The sequence below is a fragment of the Triticum aestivum genome, chromosome 7D (genome assembly GCF_018294505.1).
Source record: "Triticum aestivum cultivar Chinese Spring chromosome 7D, IWGSC CS RefSeq v2.1, whole genome shotgun sequence".
NCBI classification, from domain to species: domain Eukaryota; kingdom Viridiplantae; phylum Streptophyta; class Magnoliopsida; order Poales; family Poaceae; genus Triticum; species Triticum aestivum.
Genome location: NC_057814.1, coordinates 525,269,047 through 525,293,248, shown reverse-complemented (window position 1 = coordinate 525,293,248; position 24,202 = coordinate 525,269,047). Strand labels below are relative to the sequence as shown.

Sequence of the window (24,202 nt, the reverse complement as noted above, 5' to 3'; positions counted from 1 at the left end):
CAGTCATGCATGCTCAGTGACAACTTGAAATATTATTTGTCATCCGGACATCAGTAGGTGCAAATTGGAAAAAAAATCACATTTATCTCAAACGACTTAAAAGGTACATAAACCAAATATTATAAATCCACACATTTCAGCATAGTTACAAATACAGCTAGTTTACACTCTGGGAGGAACAAGCGTGGGGGTCCATGCAGAAATCGCACACTAGAAAATCCTCGAAACTTAAAATTCAGAGTTGTCATACATGTTTCTCAAAGTAATTAAGAAGCAGCAGCACCCAGCAGCCTGGTGCACGAAGTGCGACGGTGTACGGCGATGCCACAATTCTTGCAGGTTGCAGGTTTGCGAGGCTGTTTTGGCATACCTATCAGGGCAGGTAGTCTTCCCATGTCCTGGCAATTTTCAAATGCTTTAGAACTTTGTCCTTTTACTCAGTCATTCATACAGTGCCTTCTTCCCGCTGAAGCATGATCGCCCGGCACCGGAGTAGACAGTCCAGCAAGTGCATCCCAGTTACCAAATTTGAGCTCCCACAAATAATTAAAGGTTGCAGAAATCATACACTTTCCTGAGAGTCAAAACTCATTCCAATTTCTGGCGTGACCACACTGTCTGATGATTTATCAGCGTTCCTGATTGTTTCTTCCAATGGAGTAACTCCCCCAGGGCATGGTTTTCTGTCAGCAGGTGCACAGCCAACTCTCAACCTGCAAGAGAAAAATATCCCAAGTTTTGCACACGATATCTTAATTTATAGCAACACCTTTTGTTTATCATGGTAAAACCCCATTTTACTGATCAGTGACACAACCCACCACAGAACAGACCATGCTTTGTGAGACAAACAGGGCACCCAATTCCATGATTTTGTCTAATAATTTTTTACCAACGAAATAGACCAAGATACCTGTGTCACACGGTTTAGCATTTAAAACCTCACTAGGAATTAGCTATAAGTGACATAATTAATTTTTTGCCGAGACACGGGGTTCTAAGGGGCTACCAATTGACCCTAGTGAGCACAAATTCAGACATCACGTAAAATGACATAGGCAAGTAAATTGCAGAGTCAATCTCACCTCCTAGTCCAGCTAGGAGCCTCTGGGTTCATTTCCCGGTGGATTCCACGGGCTGTGTCGGAGACTCCTTCCTCTTGCCGCGTGTGCCACCTTGTTTAGGTTCACATTGTTCACCCTTAGCTGCTTCACCAAATCCTTCGTGTACACATCTAGGTGCTTGTGCGATGGCAAATGAACTTTTTCACCACAGGTTAGAGACATGCATGGTTGTGGCTGGAGCGGTGCTCAGCAATGTACCATCCATTGTCCGCAGATCTAAGCAATTTGATAATTGCAGGACACTCACACCGACAAGACCGGCTATTCTGCTGTTCAGGTTTCCCCTGCAAAATGATTTTTTTCTCTGTGTCATGTATATGAAATGAAAGACTCCTTCCTCTTGCCGGCAGAATTGCTCTGTTCAGCAGTGCCGCCGAGTTGTCCAAGCACAATCGTGCACGATGACTCGGCGCATGTCAATGCCGATGGCCCAACAACCATCGAAACCAATGGATCTGGCTGCTCAACATCTGCACTGAACTCTCTGTACTGGAATCTGTGGTAAATTCAACAAATCAAGGAGCAGTCACTGACCTTTTTTTTAATTCAAAATAACAGTCTCTGAGATGATGAAATCATTTTTCATACGACAGTGATGCCGTGTTTTTTTTGTTTTGATTTACATATGGATGACATGCTATGCCCATAGAAGACTAAGTATTCTAATTCCGCGCATGGTTGGCATGGTCTGACCGGAAAGCATTATAGTATATGCTAATTGCATGCATGGTTTATTACAAGAATCATAGGATCAGCTTGTTGACAGCAGTACTCATGCCCACTGGACACAAACTTAGGCAATAATAAAATCAAAACCATGAATTCAGAGGAAAAAACACTCATTGTTATGTATACCTTCTGGTCCAGTCTGGTGCATCTAGGTTGACCATCCCGGTGGACTCGACGGACTGAGTTGGAGACTGCTTCCTTTTCTGGGCGGAATTGCTCTGCCCAGCAGTGCCGCCGAGTTCTCCCACCGTAACCGCGCACGACGAGTCGGCTCTTGCCGGTGCCGTCGGCCCAACAGCCATCAAAACTAATGGATCTGGGTGCCCATCGCCGGCTGTGACCTCTCTCAGCGGCAATCTAAGAAATCGAATACTAGGCAAAATGTATTTGTGCTTGGGCGTGTCTGGATTGAATCAACAGATTTATACAGTTCAGACATTACCTGTCTACTGGATCTAGCAGAAATTTGATCCCGTTGTGGCGTAGGCCTGCAAATTCCGCCGTACCATTCGCCGCCGCCATGGTTTCACCTTCCGCCGTCGAGGTAGGGAGGTTGGGGGGAGGGGAGAAAGGCTTAACTTACTAGTGCGGGGCCAAGATAGTTTGGGTGCCCCACACTTCATCCACCGGTCGGTCAACATTCACTGATCCTTGACGGCGATGTGTTTGCACGTGACGGCGAACATACGATTCTGATCCCACGCCCGGCTTTTGGTGGCGGAGGCGAGCCACGGCTCGGCTCGTCACCGTAGCCCGTGGGCTGCCGTACATCACTGTTCACCTGTGTATAGCGTCAGACGAATCGAAATTCTTACTCCCGTATTATGTCGAATGGTTCCACTGGACCAGATCCCTATACATGTACCTACGGCCAGGATAACATGTTCAGATGCCACCGCTTTCAGTAACGCCACTCTCCGTGCCACTCTCCGTGCTGGCTCTGTCGATGCTTAATGGTTTATCCCTTTTTGGGAGGACGCCAATAATTCCTACTGATGATGATCCGAGATGGTTTTGGATTGTTTTTGTGAGAGCTTTGACTCGCCGTGCATTTTTGCCGTAAGATATTTGACACATGTCAGCGAACGCTCTAATCACCGTAGTTTTGCGCGCACGAATCTTGAAGCTAGCTAGGGTGTGTCGTGGGCTTCATCGTTCCTTCCACCAGTCCCACTTCTCTTCATCCCCCTTTCTCTCCGCTTCCATCTTCTGGAGCGCGGTGGTATCCAGTTGGTTGGTGGCGCATCATCGCCACCGAATCAAGCGCCGCTGCTCGCCGTCGACAAGTCTTCGCCCCTTACATCCGACATTGCTGCTATCGACGAAGGTACGCGTCGTTGCTTTCCGCTTTGTTGTTGTGCATTTCGTGCTTTTGTTGGCACGTAAACTTCTCGTGCTCGGCTGGCAAAGGGCCCGAGCAAATGCTCCTGAACCGGACAGCCGCGTGCAACGAGAGGTCGTACACACTCGTCGGTTTCTACTTCAGCCACAATTGTCGCGATGCTCGACCTTTACGACTGTGTGGGAAGGGGAAATATCCGCCGGCTTACAACCTTCGGATTCTTCTCCAGTCTCATCCAGTGGCGGAGCTATGGCTGGGCCAACCCGTGCCCTGGCCCGCCCATCACATGCAAATTTCTGTGATGTATACCTACTATTAGCCGCCATGGAATAACATTCCAGTAGTAATTTTCTTCAGCTTGGCCCTGCTGGCCCGCCCAGCAATTTGGGTGAAGCTCCGCCACTGATCTCACTGTCTGCGTTGTTACCGTTCTGACTGCGGGGGAGGAACGATTCCAAGGGGGACGAGGGGGGCGACCCCCCCCCCCCCAACGATCACGTTGCCCCTTTCTCGCCCCCCCCCCCCCCCCCCCCGTGCCTCCCGTAGCCCATGTATACCACAAGGCAGCAGGTCAAAGCCCATGTAGTGATTGCAGCAGGTAGCAGGTCAAAGGAGCCCACCGTGAAACAGAAGGACCCACAGGCTCACGCACGTCGCACGTACATGATAGTTTCATATGGTCGCTTGTGTCCTATCTGCAAGTTCCTGGCTTCGTGCAATCGGAAATACCTACTCGCTGCCACTGCCGCCGCCGCCGCTGTTGCCGCCGCCTAGTAGATCATCTACCGTCGAGAAGGGAAGGACACAGGCAAGCGCCGTCGCGCAGATCCACGGGCACTTTCCGGCCGGCCGACAGCGATCAAGAGAGGAATAAGGGTTAGTTTATTTTTTAGGATTAGATGAGTTTGTGTCTTGTAATGTAATCGTAGAACTACATACAAGGTAAACTAATTAGAAAAAAATTTATTCTCTAATTGTGTTTGTGTAGACATGAAGATGAAGAGAGATGAATAAATTCATAATTTCTTTATGCCAATTGGTTCAAGCTGTCAGCCATGTGAACATGATGCATACACAAACGATCTGCAAACTAGCCAGGAGAACAACCCTAGTCCTGCTGAAGGTGATTATCAGCCTGATCATTGTTTTAGCCAGCATAAAGTGGATTAAGGGAAGCACTATCACAAGGAGCCACCATGGACCTAAAGATGCATGACTTCCTCTGCCTCCATGGTACGACCCCTCTCATTAACTTCAAATCTTTTAATTTATTGTCTAACATGAATGATCGTTGACTGATGGACATGAAAATCAGATTGGAATCAATTCTTTGTAGTACTGCTGGAATTTTGTCTATTTTGGGCCTAGCCCAATAGCAGTTTCAGAAATTCTTAATAAATCCTAGAGGCCCACGCAACCCATTCATGCAAGGCAAGAGGTGGAACTAAAGTTTAGTTCCACATTGCTAGTTTAGAGGGAGTTGGACCTCTTTAGAAGGGAGGTTCTTTCCCCACTTGTATGAGCATGAGAACAAGAGGGACATCCACGCACGCTCCTCCTCCGCCGCCCGCCACGCCACGCCACGCCACGCGGGTTGCGGGAATGAGCCGAGCCGATGTCTAAATTTTTTCCACGCACTACGGGTATACGAAAGGTCACACGGAAGCTGAAAAGTTTTTTGCGAAAGTGGAGTTCGAATGCGAACGGTGCAGCCCTTCGGCTGCTGGCTGTTCGCTTCATCTCCGTCTCTTTGTTTCGCCTCCCGTCGCTGCCCTCTCGCCTCCTTCTCTTGTGCCTATAAAAGGGAGGTCGCTCCTCCCAGAGAGACGCACCAGAACTACTCCTTCCCTCGCCATCGGTTCCATCTCTGAGCTGCTGCTGTCTTCCTCATCCCGGCTTGCGGCGTGTACCGCACGTCGGGACAGTAGGCCTCCGAAACCGCACCATTTGAGTCCTGTACGGGAGAAGGGTGATAAGGTTTTTGGGGAGCGCTCAGCGCGACTACTGGCTGCTTCATCACGGACGATCCGGTCGCCGACGACTACTTCCCCGACGATGACTTCTTCCCCGACGTCCATGACCTCCTCGACGACATGGCAGGCGAGGACACCAACCCCAAGTCCAGCGCTTCTGCTGCTGCTGTCCCGTACGTGTTCTTCTCCTTTCTATTAGAGGTCCTGCTACAGTTTCTTGTTCTAGTATTTGCCCTAGATATGTTAGACTCTATTTCATATATGCAACTTGCTATACTGTCTGCTCTAGATATGTTTGTTACAGTTCATATATGAAGATGATGTTTACCTTCTCTTTGTCAAATCACATGGCTTGTTTTATCACTACTATTCCGGTCATGCTTTATCTAGTATTTCTGTTAATAAAATCATTCGGTAAATTGCTCATATTTCCAACAATCCAAAAACCTTATTATAGGCAATTTACCACGAGTGGTTTTGCTGCTTCCATGAAACCTCCTATGTTTGAGGGTATCCACTATAAGAGGTGGCGCGTGAGAGCAGTCTTATGGTTTCAAACCATGAGTTGCTATGACGCCACCCTTGGCAAACCTGAAGGAGAGCTTGATGCTCAACAGGCACAAGCTTTTCAGAAAATGGATACTCCGTTTAAGGCTGCTCTCTTGAGTGTTCTTGTTGAGAACATAGTTGATGCTTATGCGTCAATTGATAATGGAAAAGATATGTGGGACGCACTCGAGGCCAAGTTTGGGCTCTCGGATGCTGGCAGTCAGCTGTACATCATGGAGCAATTCTATGATTACAGGATGACTGAAGAACGCTCCGTGGTTGAGCAAGCTCATGAGATACAGTCATTTGCTAGAGAACTTGAGCACTTCAATTGTATGCTACCGGACAAGTTTGTTGCCGTAGGTATTATCACTAAGCTTCCTCCTTCATGGAGGAACTTTGCTACCTTACTGAAGCATAAGAGACAGGAGTTTTCTGTCCCGGATCTCATTGGTACTCTTGATGTGGAAGAAAAGGCGAGAGCAAAGGACACACGTGCTCGAGGTATTGAGGGACGATCTAGTGCCAATCTGGTACAGAAGAAGAACTTCCAGCCGCACAAGTTCAAGAACAAGGGCAAGTTTGATGGTAAAGCAAAGCTTGATGGGAAGAACAAGGTTGTGTGCTACCTCTTGAGCACCGCGTTGGTTTTCCCTTAAAGAGGAAAGGGTGATGCAGCAAAGTAGCGTAAGTATTTCCCTCAGTTTTTGAGAACCAAGGTATCAATCCAGTAGGAGGCTACGCGCGAGTCCCTCGTACCTACACAAAACAAATAACTCCTCGCAACCAACGCGATAAGGGGTTTTCAATCCCTTCACGGTCACTTACGAGAGTGAGATCTGATAGATATGATAGGATAATATTTTTGGTATTTTTGTGATAAAGATGCAAAGTAAAATAAAAGAAAAGTAAAAAAGCAAAGGAAATAACTAAGTGTTGGAAGATTAATATGATGAAGATAGACCCCGGGGCCATAGGTTTCACTAGTGGCTTCTCTCAAGAGCATAAGTATTTTACGTGGGTGAACGAATTACTGTTGAGTAATTGACAGAATCGAGCATAGTTATGAGAATATCTAGGTATGATCATGTATATAGGCATCACGTCCGAGACAAGTGTTCCGACTCCAGCCTCCATCTACTACTATTACTCCACTCATCGACCGCTATCTAGCATGCATCTAGAGTATTAAGTTCATGAAAACAGAGTAACGCCTTAAGCAAGATGACATGATGTAGAGGGATAAATTCATGCAATATGATAAAAACCCCATCTTGTTATCCTCGATGGCAACAATACAATCCGTGCCTTGCTGCCCCTACTGTCACTGGGAAAGGACACCGCAAGATTGAACCCAAAGCTAAGCACTTCTCCCATTGCAAGAAAGATCAATCTAGTAGGCCAAACCAAACTGATAATTCGAAGAGACTTGCAAAGATAACCAATCATACATAAAAGAATTCAGAGAAGATTCAAATATTGTTCATAGATAATCTTGATGATAAACCCACAATTCATCGGTCTTAACAAACACACCGCAAAAAGAAGATTACATCGAATAGATCTCCACGAGAGAGGGGGAGAACATTGTATTGTGATCCAAAAAGAGAGAAGAAGCCATCTAGCTACTAACTATGGACCCGAAGGTCTGAGGTGAACTACTCACACTTCATCGGAGAGGCTATGGTGATGATGTAGAAACCCTCCGTGATGGATGCCCCCTTCGGCGGAGCTCCGGAACAGTCCCCAAGATGGGATCTCATGGGTACAGAAGGTTGCGGCGGTGGAATTAGGTTTTTGGCTCCGTATCTGATCGTTTGGGGGTACGTAGGTATATATAGGAGGAAGGAGTACGTCGGTGGAGCAACAGGGGGCCCACAAGGGTGGAGGGCGCGCCCCCTACCTCCTGGTCTCCTCCTATGTTTCTTGACGTAGGGTCCAAGTTTCCTGGATCATAATCTTCCTAAAAATCACATTCCAAAGGTTTCATTCCGTTTGGACTCCGTTTGATATTCCTTTTCTGCGAAACTCTGAAATAGGCAAAAAAACAGCAATTCTGGGCTGGGCCTCCGGTTAATAGGTTAGTCCCAAAAATAATATAAAAGTGAATAATAAAGCCCAATAATGTCCAAAACAGTAGATAATATAGCATGGAGCAATCAAAAATTATAGATACGTTGGAGACGTATCAGGCATCCCCAAGCTTAATTCCTGCTCGTCCTCGAGTAGGTAAATGATAAAAACAGAATTTTAGATGCGGAGTGCTACTTGGCATAATTTCAATGTAATTCTTCTTAATTGTGGTATGAATATTCAGGTCCGAAAGATTCAAGACAAAAGTTTAATATTGACATAAAAATAATAATAGTTCAAGCATACTAACAAAGCAATCATGTCTTCTCAAAATAACATGGCCAAAGAAAGTTATCCCTACAAAATCATATAGTCTGGCTATGCTCTATCTTCACCACACAAAGTATTTAAATCATGCACAACCCCGATGACAAGCCAAGCAATTGTTTCATACTTTTGACATTTTCAAACTTTTTCAATCTTCACGCAATACATGAGCGTGAGCCATGGATATAGCACTATATGTGGAATAGAAAGGTGGTTGTGGAGAAGACAAAAAGGGAGAAGATTGTCTCACATCAACTAGGTGTATCAACGGGCTATGGAGATGCCCATCAATAGATATCGATGTGAGTGAGTAGGGATTGCCATGCAACGGATGCACTAGAGCTATACGTATATGAAAGCTCAACAAAAGAAACTAAGTGGGTGTGCATCCAACTCGCTTGCTCACGAAGACCTAGGGCATTTTGAGGAAGCCCATCATTGGAATATACAAGCCAAGTTCTATAATGAAAAATTCCCACTAGTATATGAAATTGACAAAATGAGAGACTCTCTATCATGAAGATCATGGTGCTACTTTGAAGCACAAGTGTGGTAAAAGGATAGTAACATTGTCCCTTCTCTCTTTTTCTCTCATTTTTTTATTTGGGCCTTTTCTCCCTTTTTATGGCCTCTTTTCTCTTTTTTTATTTTTCGTCCGGAGTCTCATCCCGACTTGTGGGGGAATCATAGTCTCCATCATCCTTTACCTCACTTGGGACAATGCTCTAAAAAATGAAGATCATCACACCTTTATTTTCTTATAACTCAACAATTACAACTCGATACTTAGAACAAAATATGACTCTATATGAATGCCTCCGGCAGTGTACCGGGATATGCAACGAATCAAGTGTGACATGTATGAAAGAATTATGAACGGTGGCTTTGCCACAAATACGATGTCAACTACATGATCATGCAAAGCAATATGACAATGATGGAGTGTGTCATAATAAACGGAACGGTGGAAAGTTGCATGGCAATATATATTGGAATGGCTATGGAAATACCATGATAGGTAGGTATGGTGTCTGTTTTGAGGAAGGTATATGGTGGGTGTATGATACCGGCGAAAAGTGCGCGGTATTAGAGAGGCTAGCAATGGTGGAAGGAAGAAAGTGCGTATAATCCATGGACTCAACATTAGTCATAAAGAACTCATATACTTATTGCAAAAATCTACAAGTTATCAAAGCAAAGTATTACGGGCATGCTCCTAGGGGGATAGATTGGTAGGAAAATACCATCGCTCGTTCCCGACTGCCACTCATAAGGAAGACAATCAATAAATAAATCGTGCTCCGACTTCATCACATAACGGTTCACCATACGTGAATGCTACGGGAATCACAAACTTTAACACAAGTATTTCTCAAATTCACAACTACTCAACTAGCATGACTCTAATATCATCATCTTTATATCTCAAAACAATTATCAAGCATCAAACTTTTCATAGTATTCAACACACTCATAAGAAAGTTTTTATTAATCTTGAATACCAAGCATATTAGGATTATTTAAGAAAATTACCAGGCTATTTAAGACTCTCAAAATAATCTAAGTGAGGCATGAGAGATCAATAGTTTCTATAAAACAAATCCACCACCGTGCTCTAAAAGATATAAGTGAAGTACTAGAGCAAAACTATATAACTCAAAAGATATAAGCGAAGCACATAGAGTATTCTAACAAATTCCAAATCATGTATGGCTCTCTCAAAAGGTGTGTACAGCAAGGATGATTGTGGTAAACTAAAAAGCAAAGACTCAAATCATACAAGACGCTGCAAGCAAAACACATATCATGTGGTGAATAAAAATATAGCTGCAAGTAAAGTTTCCGATGGAAGTAGACGAAAGAGGGGATGCCCAAGGCATCCCCAAGCTTTGGCTTTATGGTATCCTTAGATTATCTTGGGGGTGCCATGGGCATCCCCAAGCTTAGGTTCTTGCCACTCCTTGTTCCATAATCCATCAAAATCTTTCACCCAAAACTTGAAAACTTCACAACACAAAACTCAACAGAAATCTCGTGAGCTCCGTTAGCGAAAGAAAACAAAAGACCACTTCAAGGTACTGTAATGAACTCATTCTTTATTTATATTGGTGTTAAACCTACTGTATTCCAACTTCTCTATGTTTTATTAACTATTTTACTAGCCATAGATTCATCAAAATAAGCAAACAACACACGAAAAACAGAATCTGTGAAAAACAGAACAGTCTGTAGTAATCTGTAACTAACGCAAACTTCTGGAACTCCAAAAAATCAGCAAAAATAGGAAGATCTAGAAAATTTGTTTTGATCAGCAGCAATTGGAATCACTATTTTATCACGTTCTGGTGATTTTTAACAATTTTTTTTGTGAACAGAAAGTTTCTGGAAATTACAGCAAGATCAAATAACTACCATCCAAGAAGATCCAATAGGTTTAACTTGGCACAAACACTAATTAAAACATAAAAACACATCTAACGAGAGGCTAGACCAAATATTTATTCCTAAACAAAAGCAAAAGCAAAAAAACTAAAAATAAAATTGGGTTGCCTCCCAACAAGCGCTATCGTTTAACGCCCCTAGCTAGGCATAAAAGCAATGATAGATCTAGGTATTGCCATCTTTGGTAGGAAATTCTTCAATGAGACATCTATCATCCTTAGGAATTTCTTTCTTTTTAGTAATTATCAAACTTTTAGGCACAAGATCAAAAAATTCATTCGTAGCAAATGGTTCCTTAATGATGGCAAAAAGATTGGGATGAATACTTATAGATTTGAGATCCGCAGTTTCCTTATTAGAGGATTCACCCTTATTTTTAGGAACATACATAAGCTTGGCAATTTTAGTAGGAGGACTTGGAGTATTTTTTAGGAAGAAAAAGCGGTTCCCAAGTTGGTAATGATACCCTCAAGTTTATCGATTCTAGTGGAATCTTGATTTATTCTCTCATTAACTATGGGTTCCTTCTCCTTAATATTTTTCAAAGTGACTCCTACCTTAGATCCATATTGGGTAATTTGGTTGTGGATCTTTTTATCCAAATTTTCGATTAACTCTACAGTAGCAACCTTATTTTCAATAATTTCAAGTCTTTGCATTACATGCTCCAAAGTTAACATAGTTCCATTAACCAAAAGAGGTGGTGAGCCAAACAAATCTATCATAGCATTATAAGAGTCAAAAGTATGGCTACCCAAGAAATTCCCTCCGGTAATGGTATCAAGGATATATCTATACCAAGGATTAGCACCTACATAAAAATTGCGGAGAAGAACGGAAGTAGGTTGCTTCCTGGTAGATCTATTTTGAGCATTGCAAATTCTATACCAAGCGTCTTTTAGATTTTCTCCCTCCCTTTGTTTAAAATTTAGAACTTCATTCTCGGGAGACAACGCAGAAGATAGAGGACTAGCCATAACGTCAAGCAAACGAAAAAGAGGCGAACGGAAAAGAGAGGGCGAATAAAACGACAAGGGTGAAGTTGGGGAGAGGAAAACGAGAGGCAAATGGCAAATAATGTAATGCAGGAGATAAGGGATTGTGATGGGTACTTGGTATGTTGACTTTTGCGTAGACTCCCCGGCAACGGCGCCAGAAATCCTTCTTGCTACCTCTTGAGCACTGCATTGGTTTTCCCTTGAAGAGGAAAGGGTGATGCAGCAAAGTAGCGTAAGTATTTCCCTCAGTTTTTGAGAACCAAGGTATCAATCCAGTAGGAGGCTACGCGCGAGTCCCTCGTACCTACAAAAAACAAATAACTCCTCGTAACTAACGCGATAAGGGGTTGTCAATCCCTTCACGGTCACTTACGAGAGTGAGATCTGATAGATATGATAGGATAATATTTTTGGTATTTTTGTGATAAAGATAACCAATCATACATAAAAGAATTCAGAGAAGATTAAAATATTTTTCATAGATAATCTTGATCATAAACCCACAATTCATCGGTCTCAACAAACACACCGCAAAAAGAAGATTACATCGAATATATCTCCACAAGAGAGGGGGAGAACATTGTATTGAGATCCAAAAAGAGAGAAGAAGCCATCTAGCTACTAACTATGGACCCAAAGGTCTGAGGTAAACTACTCACACTTCATCGGAGAGGCTATGGTGATGATGTAGAAACCCTCCGTGATGGATGCCCCCTCCGGCGGAGCTCCGGAACAGGCCCCAAGATGGGATCTCGTGGGTACAGAAGGTTGTGACGGTGGAATTAGGTTTTTGGCTCCGTATCTGATCATTTGGGGGTACGTAGGTATATATTGGAGGAAGGAGTACGTCGGTGGAGCAACAGGGGGCCCACGAGGGTGGGGGGCGCGCCCTGGGGGGGTGGGCGCGCTCCCCTACCTCGTGTCCTCCTCCTTTGTTTCTTGACATAGGGTCCAAGTCTCCTGGATCATAATCTTCCTAAAAATCACGTTCCGAAGGTTTCATTCCGTTTGGACTCCGTTTGATATTCCTTTTTTGCGAAACTCTGAAATAGGCAAAAAACAACAATTCTGGGCTGGGCCTCCGGTTAATAGGTTAGTCCCAAAAATAATATAAAAGTGAATAATAAAGCCCAATAATGTCCAAAACAGTAGATAATATAGCATGGAGCAATCAAAAATTATAGATACGTTGGAGACGTATCACTGTGCAACACACGAACTTCAAGAAGAAGAATGACAGGAAGAAAGGTGCTTGTCATGTGTGTGGGGATCCTGATCATTGGGCTCCTAGTTGCCCTAATTGCTATAACAAGCGTCATCCTGGGAAAGGCGGCAAGACCGCTAATGTTGTCATTGGAGACAATGACATGAAGGATGATGGGTATGGTATATTTCCCACTATTCTTTCAGTATGTCATTCTCCTGATTGGTTGATTGACACGGGTGCTAATGTGCATGTATGCGGTGATATTTCCATGTTTTCGTCTTATCAGACCGCAGGGACTTCAACCGTGCTGATGGGCAACGGTTCAAGTGCTTCTGTTCGTGGTGTTGGCACGGTCGATCTGAAGTTTACTTCGGGGAAGATCGTGCGGCTGAAGAACGTGCATTATGTCCCCTCCGTTAATAAAAATCTTGTTAGCGGATCTCTTCTGTGTAGAGATGGCTACAAGCTTGTCTTTGAGTCGAATAAATTTGTAATATCCAAGTATGGAACCTTTGTTGGTAAAGGTTATGAGTCAGGAGGCCTGTTTCGTTTATCCTTATCAGACGTTTGCAATAAAGTTGTTAATCATATTTGCAACAATAGTGAATCAAATGTGTGGCATTCACGTCTTTGTCATGTTAACTTTGGTTGCATGTCGCGACTAGCGAAGTTGAACTTAATCCCTAGTTTCACCACTGTCAAGGGATCTAAGTGTCAAGTGTGTGTGCAAGCTAAGCAACCTCGTAAGTCTCACACGACTTCGGAAACGAGAAATCTTGCACCACTAGAGCTCATACATTCAGATCTAGGTGAAATGAATGGTGTTTTGACAAAAGGTGGAAAGAAATATTTCATGATGTTAATTGATGACTCCACTAGATACTGCCGTGTGGATCTTCTGAAATCTAAGGATGAGGCTTTGAACTTTTTCAAGATCTATAAAGCTGAAGTGGAAAACCAACTTGATCGAAAAATCAAGAGGCTTAGGTCCGACCGTGGTGGAGAATATTTTTCCAATGAATTTGATGCTTTTTGTGTGGAACATGGTATAATCCATGAGAGGATGCCTCCCTATTCACCTCAGTCAAATGGGGTGGCCGAAAGAAAGAAACGTACTCTAACTCATTTGGTTAACGCCATGTTAGACACATCGGGTCTCTCCAAGGCATGGTGGGGGGAGGCGATATTGACGGCATGTCATGTACTAAACCGAGTTCCCACAAAGAACAAAGAGATAACTCCATTCGAGGAATGGGAGAAGAAAAGGTTAAAACTCTCTTATCTACGAACATGGGGTTGTTTGGCGAAAGTCAATGTTCCAATTCCAAAGAAGCGGAAGCTTGGACCAAAGACTGTGGATTGTGTTTTCCTGGGATATGCTTTTCAGAGCATTGGCTATAGATTCTTGGTTGTAAAATCTGAGGTACCTGGCATGCATGTCGGTATGATCATGGAGTCAAATGATGCGACTTTCTTTGAAGATATCTTTCCCATGAAGGATATGGCTACCTCATATAATCAGGAGATGCCTAGTTCATCGAATCAGGAACCAGTTACAATTACCGAACCTACCATTTCGATGGAACACTTTGAAAGTCCTGTGGAGGAAAACAATCAAGTTCCTACTAGGAGCAAGAGACAGAGGACTGCAAAGTCCTTTGGTGATGATTTTCTTGTGTATCTCATAGATGAGACTCCCAGTTCTATTTCAGAGGCCTATGCGTCTGAAGATGCTGACTATTGGAAGGAAGCAGTTCGTAGCGAGATGGATTCCATCTTGGCGAATGAAACTTAGGAGATAATCGATCGTCCTTATGGGTGCAAACCTATAGGATGCAAATGGATATTCAAGAAGAAGCTTAGGCCTGATGGTACTATTGAAAAGTATAAGGCTCGGCTCGTGGCTAAGGGCTATACCCAAAAGGAAGGTGAAGACTTCTTTGATACTTACTCACCCGTGGCTCGACTGACCACTATTCGAGTTCTACTTTTACTAGCTGCCTCGCATGGTCTTCTCGTTCATCAAATGGATGTTAAGACTGCTTTCCTAAATGGAGAGTTGGACAAGGAAATTTATATGGAACAACCAGATGGGTTTGTACTAGATGGTCAGGAAAGGAAAAGTGTGCAAGTTGCTGAAGTCTTTGTATGGACTCAACCAAGCACCCAAACAGTGGCATGAGAAGTTTGAAAGAACTTTAATAGTTGCAGGCTTTGTTGTGAACGAAGCTGACAAATGTGTGTACTATCGCCATGGTGGGGGCGAGGGAGTTATCCTTTGCTTGTATGTTGATGGCATACTGATTTTCGGAACAAATCTGAATGTTATTAAGGAGGTCAAGAATTTCCTATCTCGCTGTTTTGAGATGAAGGATTTAGGAGTGGCTGATGTCATTCTGAACATCAAGTTGTTGAGAGACGATGATGGTGGGATTACATTGCTTCAATCTCACTATGTGGAAAAGATCTTGAGTCGCTTTGGCTATAGTGACTGCAAGCCCTCTCCAACACCTTATGATGCAAGTGTGTTACTTCGAAAGAATCGAAGAATTGCTAGAGATCAATTGAAATATTCTTAGATTATTGGCTCGCTTATGTACTTAGCAAGTGCTACAAGACCTGACATCTCTTTTTCTGTTAGCAAACTGAGTCGGTTTGTCTCAAAACTAGGAGATGTGCATTGGAAAGCTCTAGAGAGAGTTTTGCGTTATTTGAAAGGCACTACAAATTATGGAATTCACTACACTGGGCACCCAAAGGTGCTTGAAGGGTATAGTGACTCAAAGTGGATCTCAGATGCTGATGAGATAAAGGCCACGAGCGGATATGTATTCACTCATGGAGGTGGCGCTGTTTCTTGGAAGTCTTGCAAGCAGACCATCTTAACGAGGTCAACAATGGAAGCAGAACTCACAGCACTAGATACATCTACGGTCGAAGCAGATTGGCTTCGTCGGCTCTTGAATGACTTGCCGGTGTTGAGAAACCTGTACCAGGTATCCTTATGAACTGCGACAATCAAACTGTGATCACGAAAGTGAGCAGCTCAAAGGATAACATGAAGTCATTAAGACACGTTCAGAGAAGGTTAAAGTCTTTCAGGAAAATGAAAAACTCCGGAGTTATTGTATTGGATTATATCCAAACGTCTAAAAATCTGGCAGATCCTTTTACTAAGGGTCTATCACGTAATGTGATAGATAATGCATCGAGGGAGATGGGTATGAGACCCACAATATGAGTTGTTCACAGTGGTCACCTATTCTTTGTGATCCGAGATCCCGTGAATTAGATGTGGAAGACAAGCTGTTAGTCAACTGAGAGGAGAATATCCTTACTATTCACAATACCACTCAATTTGATGCAATACTCTCCTAATCTGCATGGCAGGTTGATGTATATCTTAATGTGTTCTAAGTGGCTCATTTAAGCAGAGATGTTATCCTGCAGAACATCTTTTGAAGAACACACCTATATGAGTCTGATTGTCAAACGTCGCAATCTGTGAGAGTAGGGTTCTCTCTAGTAAACTCATGAAAGGTCACGGAGTATGACGCATAAGCTCCACCCGCGGGGAAGACCCACGGTAGCCACGTATCGGTCAAGGCTTTATGTGAAGCTAGATTCGCAAAAAACTTGCAGTTCAAGGCCCGGTCCAGTGTTCAAGTTGCTTACTAGTGTAGCATAGAATTCTAGGTGGAAGTTCAACTTAACAGTCTCCACTGCAGTACCGGTATATAAAACAGTGTTTTGGAACCAAAGGCAATTTTTTTGTGCCTCTGGGATCTGGTGGGGGATTGCTGGAATTTTGTCTATTTTGGGCCAAGCCCAATAGCAGTTTCAGAAATTCTTAATAAATCCTAGAGGCCCACGAAGCCCATTCGTGCAAGGCAAGAGGTGGAACTAAAGTTTAGTCCCACATTGCTAGTTTAGAGGGAGTTGGACCTCTTTATAAGGGAGGTTCTTTCCCCACTTTGTATGAGCATGAGAACAAGAGGGTCATCCACGCGCGCTCCTCCTCCGCCGCCCGCCACGCCGCGCCGCGCCGCTCCGCTCCGCGGGTTGCGGGAATGAGCCGAGCCGATGTCTAAATTTTTTCCACGCACTACGGGTATACGAAAGGTCACACGGAAGCTGAAAAGTTTTTTGCGAAAGTGGAGTTCGAATGCGAACGGTGCAGCCCTTCGACTGCTGGCTGTTCGCTTCATCTCCGTCTCTTTGTTTCGCCTCCTTCTCTTGCACCTATAAAAGGGAGGTCGCTCCTCCCAGAGAGATGCACCAGAACTACTCCTTCCCTCGCCATCGGTTCCATCTCTGAGCTGCTGTTGTCTTCCTCATCCCGGCTTGCGGCGTGTACCGCACGTCGGGACAGTAGGCCTCCGAAACCGCACCATTTGAGTCCTGTACGGGAGAAGGGTGATATGGTTTTTGGGGAGCGCTCAGCGCGACTACTGGCTGCTTCATCACGGACGATCCGGTCGCCGACGACTACTTCCCCGACGATGACTTCTTCCCCGACGTCCATGACCTCCTCTACGACATGGCAGGCGAGGACACCAACCCCAAGTCCAGCGCTTCTGCTGCTGCTGTCCCGTACGTGTTCTTCTCCTTTCTATTAGAGGTCCTGCTACAGTTTCTTGTTTTAGTATTTGCCCTAGATATGTTAGACTCTATTTCATATATGCAACTTGCTATACTGTCTGCTCTAGATATGTTTGGTTACAGTTCATATATGAAGATGTTGTTTACCTTCTCTTTGTGAAATCGCATGGCTTGTTTTATCACTACTATTCTGGTCATGCTTTATCTAGTATTTCTGTTAATAAAATCATTCGGTAAATTGCTCATATTTCCAACAATCCAAAAACCTTATTATAGGCAATTTACCACGAGTGGTTTTGCTGCTTCCATGAAACCTCCTATGTTTGAGGGTATCCACTATAAGAGGTGGCGCGTGAGAGCAGTCTTATGGTTTCAAACCATGAGTTGCTATGACGCCACTCTTGGCAAACCTGAAGGAGAGCTTGATGCTCAACAGGCACAAGCTTTTCAGAAACTGGATACTCTGTTTAAGGCTGCTCTCTTGAGTGTTCTTGGTGAGAACATAGTTGATGCTTATGCGTCAATTGATAATGGAAAAGATATGTGGGACGCACTCGAGGCCAAGTTTAGGCTCTCGGATGCTGGCAGTAAGCTGTACATCATGGAGCAATTCTATGATTATAGGATGACTGAAGATCGCTCCGTGGTTGAGCAAGCTCATGAGATACAGTCATTTGCTAGAGAACTTGAGCACTTCAATTGTATGCTACCGGACAAGTTTGTTGCCGGAGGTATTATCACTAAGCTTCCTCCTTCATGGAGGAACTTTGCTACCTTACTGAAGCATAAGAGACAGGAGTTTTCTGTCCCGGATCTCATTGGTACTCTTGATGTGGAAGAAAAGGCGAGAGCAAAGGACACACGTGCTCGAGGTATTGAGCGAGGATCTAGTGCCAATCTGGTACAGAAGAAGAACTTCTAGCCCCACAAGTTCAAGAACAAGGGCAAGTTTGATGGTAAAGCAAAGTTTGATGGGAAGAACAAGGCTGTGTGCTACCTCTTGAGCACTGCGTTGGTTTTCCCTTGAAGAGGAAAGGGTGATGCAGCAAAGTAGCGTAAGTATTTCCCTCAGTTTTTGAGAACCAAGGTATCAATCCAGTAGGAGGCTACGCGCGAGTCCCTCGTACCTACACAAAACAAATAACTCCTCGCAACCAACGCGATAAGGGGTTGTCAATCCCTTCACGGTCACTTACGAGAGTGAGATCTGATAGATATGATAGGATAATATTTTTGGTATTTTTGTGATAAAGATGCAAAGTAAAATAAAAGAAAAGTAAAAAAGCAAAGGAAATAACTAAGTGTTGGAAGATTAATATGATGAAGATAGACCCGGGGGCCATAGGTTTCACTAGTGGCTTCTCTCAAGAGCATAAGTATTTTACGGTGGGTGAACGAATTACTGTCGAGCAATTGACAGAATTGAGCATAGTTATGAGAATATCTAGGTATGATCATGTATATAGGCATCACGTCCGAGACAAGTAGACCGACTCCAGCCTGCATCTACTACTATTACTCCACTCATCGACCGCTATCCAGCATGCATCTAGAGTATTAAGTTCATGAAAATAGAGTAACGCCTTAAGCAAGATGACATGATGTAGAGGGATAAATTCATGCAATATGATAAAAAACCCATCTTGTTATCCTTGATGGCAACAATACAATACGTGCCTTGCTGCCCCTACTGTCACTAGGAAAGGACACCGCAAGATTGAACCCAAAGCTAAGCACTTATCCCATTGCAAGAAAGATCAATCTAGTAGGCCAAACCAAACTGATAATTCGAAGAGACTTGCAAAGATAACCAATCATACATAAAAGAATTCAGAGAAGATTCAAATATTGTTCATAGATAATCTTGATCATAAACCGACAATTCATTGGTCTCAACAAACACACTGCAAAAAGAAGATTACATCGAATAGATCTCCACGAGAGAGGGGGAGAACATTGTATTGAGATCCAAAAAGAGAGAAGAAGCCATCTAGCTACTAACTATGGACCCGAAGGTCTGAGGTAAACTACTCACACTTCATCGGAGAGGCTATGGTGATGATGTAGAAACCCTCCATGATGGATGCCCGTCCGGCGGAGCTCCGGAACAGGCCCCAAGATGGAATCTCGTGGGTACAGAAGGTTGCGGCGGTGGAATTAGGTTTTTGGCTCCGTATCTGATCGTTTGGGGGTACGTAGGTATATATAGGAGGAAGGAGTACGTCGGTGGAGAACCAGGGGCCCACGAGGGTGGAGGGCGCGCCCTGGGGGGGTGGGCGCACCCCCTACCTCATGGTCTCCTCCTATGTTTCTTGACGTAGGGTCCAAGTCTCCTGGATCATAATCTTCCTAAAAATCACGTTCCTGAAGGTTTCATTCCGTTTGGACTCCGTTTGATATTCCTTTTCTGTGAAACTCTGAAATAGGCAAAAAAACAGCAATTCTGGGTTGGGCCTCCGGTTAATAGGTTAGTCCCAAAAATAATATAAAAGTGAAAAATAAAGCCCAATAATATCCAAAACAGTAGATAATATAGCATGGAGCAATAAAAAATTATAGATACGTTGGAGACGTATCAGGCATCCCCAAGCTTAATTCCTGCTCGTCCTCGAGTAGGTAAATAATAAAAACAGAATTTTTGATGCGGAGTGCTACTTGGCATAATTTCAGTGTAATTCTTCTTAATTGTGGTATGAATATTAAGATCCGAAAGATTCAAGACAAAAGTTTAATATTGACATAAAAATAACAATACTTCAAGCATACTAACAAAGCAATCATGTCTTCTCAAAATAACATGGCCAAAGAAAGTTATCCCTACAAAATCATATAGTCTGGCTATGCTCTATCTTCACCACACAAAGTATTTAAATCATGCACAACCCCGATGACAAGCCAAGCAATTGTTTCACACTTTTTACATTCTCAAACTTTTTCAATCTTCACGCAATACATGAGCGTGAGCCATGGATATAGCACTATATGTGGAATAGAATGGTGGTTGTGGAGAAGACAAAAAGGGAGAAGATAGTCTCACATCAACTAGGCGTATCAACGGGCTATGGAGATGCCCATCAATAGATATCGATGTGAGTGAGTAGGGATTGCCATGCAACGGATGCACTAGAGCTATAAGTATATGAAAGCTCAACAAAAGAAACTAAGTGGGTGTGCATCCAACTCGCTTGCTCACGAAGACCTAGGGCATTTTGAGGAAGCCCATCATTGGAATATACAAGCCAAGTTCTATAATGAAAAATTCCCACTAGTATATGAAAGTGACAAAATGAGAGACTCTCTATCATGAAGATCATGGTGCTACTTTGAAGCACAAGTGTGGTAAAAGGATAGTAACATTGTCCCTTCTCTCTTTTTCTCTCATTTTTTATTTGGGCCTTTTCTCCTTTTTTATGGCCTCTTTTCTCTTTTTTTTTTTCGTCCGGAGTCTCATCCCGACTTGTGGGGGAATCATAGTCTCCATCATCCTTTTCCTCACTTGGGACAATGCTCTAAAAATGAAGATCATCACACTTTATTTTCTTACAACTCAACAATTACAACTCGATACTTAGAACAAAATATGACTCTATATGAATGCCTCCGGCGGTGTACCGGGATATGCAATGAATCAAGAGTGACATGTATGAAAGAATTATGAATGGTGGCTTTGCCACAAATACGATGTCAACTACATGATCATGCAAAGCAATATGACAATGATGGAGCGTGTCATAATAAACGGAACGGTGGAAAGTTGCATGGCAATATATCTCGGAATGGCTATGGAAATGCCATGATAGGTAGGTATGGTGGCTGTTTTGAGGAAGGTATATGGTGGGTGTATGATACCGGCGAAAAGTGCGCGGTATTAGAGAGGCTAGCAATGGTGGAAGGAAGAAAGTGCGTATAATCCATGGACTCAACATTAGTCATAAAGAACTCATATACTTATTGCAAAAATCTACAAGTTATCAAAGCAAAGTATTACGTGCATGCTCCTAGGGGGATAGATTGGTAGGAAAAGACCATCGCTCGTCCCCGACCGCCACTCATAAGGAAGACAATCAATAAATAAATCGTGCTCCGACTTCATCACATAACGGTTCACCATACGTGCATGCTACGGGAATCACAAACTTTAACACAAGTATTTCTCAAATTCACAACTACTCAACTAGCATGACTCTAATATCACCATCTTTATATCTCAAAACAATTATCAAGCATCAAACTTCTCATAGTATTCAACACACTCATAAGAAAGTTTTTACAATCTTGAATACCAAGCATATTAGGATTATTTAAGCAAATTACCATGCTATTTAAGACTCTCAAAATAATCTAAGTGAAGCATGAGAGATCAATAGTTTCTATAAAACAAATCCACCACCGTGCTCTAAAAGATATAAGTGAAGTACTAGAGCAAAACTATATAACTCAAAAGATATAAGCGAAGCACATAGAGTATTCTAACAAATTCCAAATCATGTATGGCTCTCTCAAAAGGTGTGTACAGCAAGGATGATTGTGGTAAACTAAAAAGCAAAGACTCAAATCATACAAGACGCTCCAAGCAAAACACATATCATGTGGTGAATAAAAATATAGCTCCAAGTAAAGTTACCGATGGAAGTAGACGAAAGAGGGGATGCCTTCCGGGGCATCCCCAAGCTTTGGCTTTATGGTGTCCTTAGATTATCTTGGGGGTGCCATGGGCATCCCCAAGCTTAGGTTCTTGCCACTCCTTGTTCCATAATCCATCAAAATCTTTCACCCAAAACTTGAAAACTTCACAACACAAAACTCAACAGAAATCTCGTGAGCTCCGTTAGCGAAAGAAAACAAAAGACCACTTCAAGGTACTGTAATGAACTCATTCTTTATTTATATTGGTGTTAAACCTACTGTATTCCAACTTCTCTATGGTTTATAAACTATTTTACTAGCCATAGATTCATCAAAATAAGCAAACAACACACGAAAAACAGAATCTGTTAAAAACAGAACAGTCTGTAGTAATCTGTAACTAACGCAAACTTCTGGAACTCCAAAAATCAGCCAAAATAGGAAGACCTAGACAATTTGTTTGTTGATCAGTAGAAATTGGAATCACTATTTTATCACGTTCTGGTGATTTTTAACAATTGTTTTCGTGAACAGAAAGTTTCTGGAAATTACAGCAAGATCAAATAACTATCATCCAAGAAGATCCTATAGGTTTAACTTGGCACAAACACTAATTAAAACATAAAAACACATCTAACCAGAGGCTAGATCAAATATTTATTCCTAAACAGAAGCAAAAGCAAAAAACTAAAAATAAAATTGGGTTGCCTCCCAACAAGCGCTATCGTTTAACGCCCCTAGCTAGGCATAAAAGCAAGGATAGATCTAGGTATTGCCATCTTTGGTAGGCAATTCTTCAATGGACATCTATCATCCTTAGGAATTTCTTTCTTTTAGTAATTATCAAACTTTTAGGCACAAGATCGAAAAATTCATTCGTAGCAAATGGTTCCTTAATGATGGCAAAAAGATTGGGATGAATACTTATAGATTTGAGATCCGCAGTTTCCTTATTAGAGGATTCACCCTTATTTTTAGGAACATACATAAGCTTGGAAATTTTAGTAGGAGGACTTGGAGTATTCTTTACGGAAGAAAAAGCGGTTCCCAAGTTGGTAATGATACCCTCAAGTTTATCGATTCTAGTGGAATCTTGATTTATTCTCTCATTAACTATGGGTTCCTTCTCCTTAATATTTTTCAAAGTGACTCCTACCTTAGATCCATATTGGGTAATTTGGTTGTGGATCTTTTTATCCAAATTTTCGATTAACTCTACAGTAGCAACCTTATTTTCAATAATTTCAAGTCTTTGCATTACATGCTCCAAAGTTAACATAGTTCCATTAACCAAAAGAGGTGGTGAGCCAAACAAATCTATCATAGCATTATAAGAGTCAAAAGTATGGCTACCCAAGAAATTCCCTCCGGTAATGGTATCAAGGATATATCTATACCAAGGATTAGCACCTACATAAAAATTGCGGAGAAGAACGGAAGCAGGTTGCTTCCTGGTAGATCTATTTTGAGCATTGCAAATTCTATACCAAGCGTCTTTTAGATTCTCCCTCCCTTTGTTTAAAATTTAGAACTTCATTCTCGGGAGACAACGGAGAAGATAGAGGACTAGCCATAACGACAAGCAAACGAAAAAGAGGCGAACGGAAAAGAGAGGGCGAATAAAACGGCAAGGGTGAAGTGGGGGAGAGGAAAACGAGAGGCAAATGGCAAATAATGTAATGCGGGAGATAAGGAATTGTGATGGGTACTTGGTATGTTGACTTTTGCGTAGACTCCCCGGCAACGGCGCCAGAAATCCTTCTTGCTACCTCTTGAGCACTGCGGTGGTTTTCCCTTGAAGAGGAAAGGGTGATGCAGCAAAGTAGCGTAAGTATTTCCCTCAGTTTTTGAGAACCAAGGTATCAATCCAGTAGGAGGCTACGCGCGAGTCCCTCGTACCTACACAAAACAAATAACTCCTCGCAACCAACGCGATAAGGGGTTGTCAATCCCTTCACGGTCACTTACGAGAGTGAGATCTGATAGATATGATAGGATAATATTTTTGGTATTTTTGTGATAAAGATGCAAAGTAAAATAAAAGCAAAGTAAAAAGCAAAGGAAATAACTAAGTGTTGGAAGATTAATATGATGAAGATAGACCCGGGGGCCATAGGTTTCACTAGTGGCTTCTCTCAAGAGCATAAGTATTTTACGGTGGGTGAACGAATTACTGTTGAGCAATTGACAGAATTGAGCATAGTTATGAG

The 24,202-nt window shown here is 42.8% G+C and overlaps 1 protein-coding gene across 2 annotated transcripts; it reads right to left on the bottom strand.

Moving 5' to 3' along the window:
- Window positions 1-47: 47 nt before the first annotated feature.
- Window positions 48-2,477, bottom strand: LOC123166955 (uncharacterized). Of its 2 annotated transcripts, XR_006483736.1 has the most exons (4): window positions 2,296-2,477; window positions 1,980-2,210; window positions 1,086-1,620; window positions 48-713 (listed from the first exon to the last, which is right to left on the bottom strand). XR_006483736.1 is itself a non-coding variant. In XM_044584779.1 (3 exons), the coding sequence occupies exons 1-3, from the start codon at window positions 2,373-2,375 to the stop codon at window positions 1,434-1,436; spliced, it is 498 nt and encodes a 165-aa protein (XP_044440714.1). In that variant the 5' UTR covers window positions 2,376-2,477; the 3' UTR covers window positions 48-1,433. The 2 variants fall into 2 exon arrangements, 1 of the variants encoding a protein (XP_044440714.1); XM_044584779.1 differs by having other exon boundaries at window positions 48-1,620.
- Between the last annotated feature and the right edge of the window lie 21,725 nt (window positions 2,478-24,202).

Coding starts and splice junctions, on each gene's coding strand:
- LOC123166955 (XM_044584779.1), bottom strand. CDS start 2,375: ATGGCGGCGGCGAATGGTACGGCGGAATTTGCAGGCCTACGCCACAAC. Junction 2,211..2,295: donor CTGCTAGATCCAGTAGACAG/GTAATGTCTGAA, acceptor TCGATTTCTTAG/ATTGCCGCTGAGAGAGGTCA. Junction 1,621..1,979: donor GCACCAGACTGGACCAGAAG/GTATACATAACA, acceptor AATTTACCACAG/ATTCCAGTACAGAGAGTTCA.